The following is an 8,746-nucleotide window of genomic DNA, read 5'->3' as shown; positions in this document are numbered from 1 at the left end:
CATGGGAGTTGTAGGCCAAAAACATCTGGAGGGCCGAGGTTGAGGGAGCCTGGTCTAAAGAAACTGAATGTTTTGGATTTGAGCTTTGAACTTTTTTTACGTTACATGAGAAAAAGACAGCTCTTCTCAAGTGACATCCTTTAATTCAGATGTTTGAGTGTTGTTAATGTGCTACAGAAAATAGAAGAGTGTCATTTTCAATCAAATAGATAATTGGTCTTCAGCTGGTGCATCAGGATCCACATCATTCGAACTAAGGTGGGTTGCAACAGTAGCACTTCCACTATGAAAATATGTGGTACAAAATTAAAATTTAAGACCCTACATGCATGTTTGGGATCAAATGATATGAAAAAGATTATTATTGTTGTTGTTGTTGTTGTTGTTGTTATATTATTATTATCCCAGCCACTCTGGGCAGCTTCTGGGGGAGGTGTGAAAAACAGATTAACTTGCCACATATTAAAACCTCCCCAATCTTCAAATGCAGTTCGGTAGTCATGCTAAAGTTCAAACAGCTATGGGAAAACCAAATCTTAGTCATATTTTCATTACTGCTCAAGCTCAGAATGCCAAACCCACCACAATCACACACACACTTGGATTTCCAGGGCATCAGTATTAACTGAGCAAGTGGAAGATTGCTGATGGGAGAATAATATGTAAGCTTTGGTAGTATCCTTAGCTGAAGTTTACAGTATTGCAAAAGCTATTTCTTAGAAAATTATACCCTAAACCTGTTCTTCAAATAAAATCCATTTTGTACCCTAAATAGCATCTTTATCATTATTCACTGTAAATGAAATTCTCATTCAAGTGCAACAATGGCAAAATGCCAGCTGACTTTAAATGCAGCCAGGCTTTCATCACATATATATGTATATTCTCTAGATGGGTAAATTTTATGTTTTTGTCATTTTTGCTGTTTTCCTTAAAAGCAATAAACAGTTAAATTACCTGTTATTTGCATATGTCCCTGAGATACTTCTCCGAATACAATATGTCCCCCAGGTCTTAGACTGACGGTTAAATAGTGCTTCCTGAATTAATCTATAGGAGCCTGAGAGGAAGCGATGCTGATGTTCATTGGTAAATACAGTACAGCAATTTCAGGTAGGTACCTGTATGCTTTCTTATCAGCCTTTTGGGTTCTCACATTGATAAGTCACATTATCCTGCCAATAGAACTCTAGGCTCATTCTTGCTAGGACCAGACTGTCAGGAATGAAATGTATGAATTATGCTTGATCTATCTGTAATAGTATTTCTATAACGGAATGGCCATTGTGGAGGTGGAGTTTGCAATCTAAGCTACTGGAAGTCATGAGTTTTACCTCCAGGTTCAATTTTGAAGGGCCATTGTTCAGTGGTAAAGCATCTGCTGTGCATAAAGAAGGTCCCAACATCTCTTGGTAGGGTAGGGAGTGATCCCAGCCTGCTCATCTCAGAGAACCACTAGCAGCTGATGTGCACAGTGCTGAGCTAGTGGACTGTTAAGGCAGCTTCCTAGGTTCCTATGAGGATTGCATCTTGGTGCTGCAATTCAAGCCTACTTTCCCAATCCGTCAAGGGCCATTCATAAGCAGAAACTGAGAAACATTCATGATTCCTCATCCAAATCAGGTTCCTTGCTTGCAAATGAATGCTGTTCACTTGGGTCCCTCTGCAGCACCTCTTCATCCAAGGTCTATAGAATCATATAGAGTGGAAGGGGTCTTGCAAGCCACATAGTCCAACTTCTATGCAGGAAATCAGAAATGGAGCATTCCCCAACAGATGACTGCCCAGCAACTCCTTGAAAAGTGAAAGAAAGCCCACAACCCCTCTATGTCATTGGTTCCTTTGTCAAACCTCCCTATACAATTATAGAGTATACACATACTCTATACATATAGTTCCCCATTCAAGAACAAGACCAGGAACACAGCAGGGAAATATGGTTGTCTCTGACAGCAGATATTACCTGTTTGGGGATGAGGGATGTGTCCCTTTTTCTCCCCTCTTGCAACAGTAATCAGAGTAAAAAGAGTTAACAGTATTAACCATCTATCCCAAAATGAAATCTGTGTGAACAGCCATATACATGCAACCTGCTGCTGCATGCAAGGATCTTTGAACTCAGGTGATTCACCCAGAAGTAGGGATGGTTAAGGACTGGAGCCATTGACCATCCTTGAACTTACTCTTGAATGCCAAGGGGCTCAAGGTTTAGATCACAATCTTGCAATCTAGTTAAACATTTCATTCATGGAAGCTTATTTGACTGATCCTCCTAAGACTACAGGTGAAACACGTTGATGTTATTGTTGTTGTTGTTACAATTCATTCATTACCTGCCCTTTACCCTATGGTCCCGGGGTGGATTGCAACAATTAAATCACCACATTAATATTAAAACACAATATTACACAATATTAAAGACAGTTTAAATGAATTCAATCCATGCAACACATCCCACAACACAGAGTTTCTTTCTCCTCGGTGAACATTTTTGCCTTCTCAAATTGGACATCTTCCTGTAGCTCTCAGTTTCCCCTCTCAGTACTTCAGACGTTTCCCTTCCTTTGGTCCACTTTAATTGCACAAGTCAAAAGTTCCACTGCTTGTTTCACTCCCTCCCACAAAATGCTGGCAGTCTGGAAACACCCTAAATGCACCCCATAATTCTATTCAGTTAGGTATGTGGACTTTTTTATTTTGCTTTTTGCTTGCTTTTACAAATACATGAAAAGATGCATAGGTTCTTTTTTCTGACTACAAGAGTGGCTCACCGACTTAAGCATCCAATCCATTGATTCAGCTCAATAAAGAATCCTACTTGAAATGAATATTGCATACATTGTGCTTGGCTTTGTCTATGTGAGAAATAGCCTTGAGTTAACCATGAGGAATCATGAACCTTTGTCTTGGCTGGTCGTGCGTATCTTCCAGTGTTGTGAGACAAAAGAATGGTGAAGTATCAGGTGCACACCACCTCTGCACATACACGTCAGGTTTCTTTTTTTTACTCTTTTCTGCATGTCTTTGACTTCTGTAAGAAGAACCATAAATGCCTCACAAACCACCTCTGACTTCCAGTGACAATAGATCTGCCTTCAGAGGCTAGGCTCCAAAGGTTCTGCATGACACCAAGTTGGGGAAGGCTGGACTAGGTTATGCCTGTGGGGACTAGTTGAGAGATTTGGAGAGCTATGGACAGTCAGTGTAGAATAGTGTTGGACCTGGTACACCATGATAAGGCAAGTACCAGTCTTCTGAAACCAGAAGCGATCCAACCCAGCTCTGTTCATGCAAACAAACCAGATGTTAATGCGCAACATGTAACGTGCGAATTGGGATGTTCATCTGAATGCATGTCAGAATGTGCATCCCACTGCCTGTTCAAGTGTGACTCTGAATGGAAATCCAGTTTATGCCCCCAGGTCCCAGTCCAGCAAATGATACACATATAAGTCTGTGTGATCATCTGAGACATTTACATACCAGCATTATGTGCTTACAATGGAAATTAAAGAACCCCCCCGCCAAATAATAACAATAAAAACACAATATATAAGATGTACAGTAACACTGTATATAATATGCAATGTTGCTGGAAACTGACGGAGGGGAGAGGGTTCTTGTGCTTGAGTCCTGCTTATGGGTTTCCCACGGGCATCTGGCTACCGTCAGAACAGAATACTGGTGTAACAACAACAACAACAATTTATTTATACCCCGCTCATGTGGCTGGGTTTCCCCAGCCACTCTGGGCGGCTGCCAACAGAATGTTAAAAATGAGATAAAACATCATTAAAAACTTCCCTAAACAGGGCTTTGGCATGAATGAATGTGGCTCTTTTATTCTTAATAAAAACTATTAGCTCAGTAAACAAACAACAAATATAAATTAAAGCCATTAAAATATAGATCCTCCTGGATCAGGTTGAAGATGCTTAAACACTCCTTTTGTCTCCATGGGTTTTATGTTTAAAAGATATTTCAATGGATCCAAACAGTTGCTTGGGGAGACTGTCAGCCAACAGAATTTTGGACTTACTCCCCCCACCCTCCCAACAATTGGCTGCTATCTCTTATTATCAGCTGCTTTTGAAACACCGCTTCATTTCATTTATTTTTTAATTAAAAACAAATCAATTTCAATAACAATTTTTCAGTAACATATTTCTTTGACTTCCTCATACCTCCCCTTCTTGTTTTCTAGTTCAAATTGTTAATCCAGCAAATCCTAATCTCTTAACATTCCTTTTAATTAACACCTTATTTTCCACTCAACTTTTTAAATTCTATGACTTAAACAATTTTAATCCCTGTTATCTTTATCATAACAGCTAGAGACCACAAAAGTTCAATCCAGCATCTTTTCAGAGTTCATTAATTTTGTAGTATTTCTGTAAATAATCCTTAAATTTCTTCCAATCTTCTTCTGCCGACTCTTCTCCCTGGTCGCGGATTCTGCCGGTCATTTCTGCCAGTCCCATACAGTCAATCAATTTCATCTGCCATTCTTCCAGAGTGGGTAGATCTTGAGTCTTCCAGTGCTTTGCTATAAGTATTCTTGCTGCCGTTGTAGCATACATAAAAAAAGTTCTGTCCTTCTTTGGCACCAAATGGCCGACTATGCCCAAGAGAAAAGCCTCTGGTTTTTTCAAGAAGGTATACTTAAATACCTTTTTCATTTCATTATAAATCATTTCCCAGAAAGCCTTAATCTTTGGGCACGTCCACCAAAGGTGAAAGAATGTACCTTCCACCTCCTTACATTTCCAACATTTATTATCGGGCAAATGATATATTTTTGCAAGCTTGACTGGGGTCATGTACCACCTAACACCGCTTCATTTCAAACAGAGTTTGCCATAAAGGACAGAGCAGTGGTAGTAGTGAGGCTGCTTATTACTGTAAACAGGTCTGAGGTGTCCTTGAGCTCACAGGACTAGCTTAATAGGTTCTGGATTTGGGATTGTTCATCTTACGGACCTGATTTGCTCCTTTGTGAGAAAATGCAGGGTTAACACCCACCCACACAAACTGTAAGAAGCTGCATTAATGTTTTATTTGGGATAAACAAAATAATTTCTCATGAAAATGTCCAAATGGATGTTATGTCTAAAGAATGGCAATAAATATAAGTTTCAGCCATGAAACCTTATCTTTGATTTAGTAGAAATTACGTTTTTATGAGAAAATATGCACCCTGTAGGACACAAGGAAAAACTCAGGAAATAAGATCAACTTCTATGCTGTGTTAAGGGTAAAGAAGGAAAGACAAAGATTTAGCACAACTGTGGTGCATGGAAATTATTTATGAGGTAGAAGATATTTTTAAAAATTAATCTTGCTTCAAGGATGTGGAAGCTAAATAAATTATCTTGCTATATGGATGACAGGGGAAAAAATAAGTTGGGAAAAGAAGACCATAATTTTGTTGTCTTGCATCTAAAGAGAAAATTGTCCAGCTTATTGCTTGAAAATGAGTACCTCAGGAATTATTTAAAATGGTCTCCTTGAGGAGGCCATATTTTAAAATGGAGGTTTGTGAGGTGCTGCCAGAGCTGGCTCAGGACAATTTGCAGCCTGTCTCAGAGCAGCAAATGGCATTACCCCTACAGTCAAGTCTCACTGTTGGCCACCCAAGGCCAGCAAAGTTATTTTGGCCCCTGAGTCTGGGTGCCATACACCCTCCTTTACCAAGGCCAGTTCTCTGAGGGCTGTCTGCTCTGTGACTGGTTTCAAGATAATAAGCCATCAGAAGGAAAACTGCAGCTTGGAGCTGACCATCAGCACTGCAGTTGTTTTAGTTATTTAAAAGCATTTTAAAAATCTGGGGTGGAAGTGAGCAGTAGAAAGAACCAAGGCTGAAGAGAACCTCTCATATAAAAGTCTGAAACATTTCATACGTTCAATTTTCAAATGAGCATTAGCAAGCAGAAATTTTATTTTTTTAAAAAACAAAAACAAATAATGAATACTATTGAGAACCACAATGCCATTTAATTAGAAAAGATCAAAATAAGGGAACACAGCTTAAAAATTTAAATTTTTGTGATGCAAGGAGTAACTAGGTAGTAGAAATTGGCATGATATGCAAGGAAAGGATCTTAAATCTGATGTGTCCTTTACATTCAAGCTTAGCAGGGTTATGTTTTGTTTGCAACTGTGAGAATTGCTCACTCTTCCGTATACACAGGATCAATATATGAACTCATTGGAATTTATCATGGAACATTGGCAAAATGTGATCACCGGTGTTCCAAAACGAGCTGCAGAGATCATGAGTCTGCAGGTCAGAGGGTATGCATGTGTGTACGTGGAATAACCGCAAAACATAAGAATTTAGGAATGCTGCTTCGTAGTGGGTCAGACCTGGGCCAGAACAGTAGTAGCTCAGTATTGCCTATGCCAGGGGTAGCCAAGATGGTGTCTTCCAGTCCTAAAACTCCCATAATCCCTGACCACTGGCAATTCTGGCCCAAGCATCTGGTGTGCACCATGTTGGCTAACCTTGGTCCACACTGATGGGCAGCAGCTCTCCAGGATTTCAGACCAGGGTCTCTCCTGGCCCTACCTGGAGATGCTGGGGATTGAACCTGCGACCTTCTGCATGCAAAGCAGATGCTCTGCCAGTCAGCTACAGCTTTTCTCCATAGAAACACCGTAGAACGCGATGAAAGAAGTAAACAGGAATGTTTTTTTAAAAAATAAATTACATGAATATGAAGGCTACATGAGGGACTAAGAGAATTTTGACAATGGGAAGTGTTAGCTGATAATTGAATAGCAGAGTTTTACTGTAAATTATATTAATACGGGTCCTTATTCTTGATCTCAATTCCTTTAGCTCCTAGCAATCCTCACATTCGTGTTGGCATCATTTGTTTCTTTTCCCTCCTCCATACAGGTAACCAGCTACTAGGGATTGGGTTATACGTTCTTCTGTATAACCTGCTCCTTCTCTTGGTGATTTAATAATTGTGGGGTTAATTCTGTAGCAAAACGCTACTTGGGACCCACATGATATGAAGGCACAGATGCCAACCTTTGCTAAATTGCTTACAGCGGATTGACTCCACATTCTGAGCATTCACACACGTCGATCATTATCCCGTCTCAAAAGGCTGCTCCATTTCTTTTCTACAAATGGCCCCTGAGCAAATGGAAAACCAAACCTTTGTAGACGAATTTATTTTCCTGGGCTTTACAAACCACCCCAGCCTCTATGTTCTGTTCTTTTTAGTATTCCTAGTCATCTACACGGTAACTCTAGCGGGAAATGCTCTGATACTTGCCCTGATCAGAACAGATCTGACCCTTCATAGCCCTATGTATTACTTCCTGAGCAACCTGTCGTTCCTAGACATTTGCTATATCTCTGCCACAGTCCCCGTTATGCTGGCTAACTTCTTCCGAGCAAAGAAAACCATATCGTATGCGGGATGCATTGTCCAGCTGTTCTCCCTCATTACCTGCGCAGGGACAGAATGTGTGCTGTTGGCTGTCATGGCATACGACCGATACGTGGCTATCTGTAGCCCCTTGCATTATTCCAGCATCATGAGCAAGGGGGCTTGCACCAAGATGGCCGGGTTCTCCTGGATGTGCGGCTTGACAAACTCACTGGTGCACACCCTCCTGACATCGTCCTTAACCATCTGCAAGTCCAACGAGCTCAGCCACTTCTTCTGCGATGTCCCCTTGCTTCTGAAGCTCTCTTGCTCAGACACTTCCGTGAATGAAGCTGTGCTCCACCTGGCCAGTGCGTTGATAGGGCTCAGCCCCTGCCTCTTTATTCTGGTCTCCTACATCCGCATCATCTGTGCTATCCTGAGGATCAATTCCTCTGAGGGCAGAATGAAGGCTTTCTCCACCTGCGCTTCGCACCTGATGGTGGTCGTGATATTCTACGGCACATCCAACTTCAACTATGACAGGCCAAGTTCAGGGTACTCCCTGGATGTAGATACTTTGGTTTCCTCGCTGTATTGCATTGTAACACCCATGTTGAATCCAATCATTTACAGTCTGAGGAATAAAGAGGTAAAGGCTGGCTTGATGAGAATGGGCAAGAAATATTTCTCTTCCTCAGCTAGGACCTGAGGAGAGCAAAAAGAGAACTCCAGTGCACAATCATATGTACAATGCTTTTTAAAAAGAAATAATAATAATAAAAATGTTTAAGGGTACTCTCATTTTGACTCAAGAAACTCACCATTTTATAATTCGAATTGGGAAAAATAAATACAGTAAATGGACAAAAGTACAAAGAACATGCATTACCTCATATTACACAGCTGACAGCTCATAGTAACTTCCACATTGGCATGAGGTTGTGTGCACTAACATCTTCCTGATTCCACACATCCACATTCCACACTGCTTCACACATTAAACGCTCGCTTCAGGAAACACCAGGAAAGGAAATGAGCCCGCCATTGGGGGTAGCAATGGCACTGACGATTCACTGTACTATTCAACAGAACTGATGATTCACCGTGTTATTCAACGGAACTGACGATTCACCACGCTAGAGAAGAAACTAATTTATTTTTTTAATTTAGTTTATTCTCCCATTAGATTCACAAAATGTTTAGGGGTATGCGTACCCCTGCGTACCCTCCCCCCCAAAGCACTGCATATGCATGTCCACTCAGAAGCAATTTCCACGGAGTTCAGTTAGAGTCACTCCCAGGTAGGTGAGCCTGAGATGACTTTAACTAACTACAACCATTGTATCTGAACTGTTAGT

The 8,746-nt window shown here is 40.8% G+C and overlaps 1 protein-coding gene across 1 annotated transcript; it reads left to right on the top strand.

Annotated features, from left to right (window-relative positions):
* Positions 1-7,155: 7,155 nt before the first annotated feature.
* On the top strand, positions 7,156-8,097 carry LOC310761865 (olfactory receptor 5V1-like; the record flags this gene model as incomplete). Its single annotated transcript, XM_083612062.1, has 1 exon — positions 7,156-8,097. One exon carries the CDS (start codon positions 7,156-7,158, stop codon positions 8,095-8,097), a length of 942 nt encoding a protein of 313 aa, XP_083468188.1.
* Between the last annotated feature and the right edge of the window lie 649 nt (positions 8,098-8,746).

Source organism: Podarcis filfolensis (assembly GCF_964270895.1).
Source record: "Podarcis filfolensis genome assembly, chromosome: 4".
NCBI lineage: Eukaryota > Metazoa > Chordata > Lepidosauria > Squamata > Lacertidae > Podarcis > Podarcis filfolensis.
Note: the sequence above shows the minus strand (reverse complement) of the source record. Positions and strands in the feature narration are given on the sequence as shown.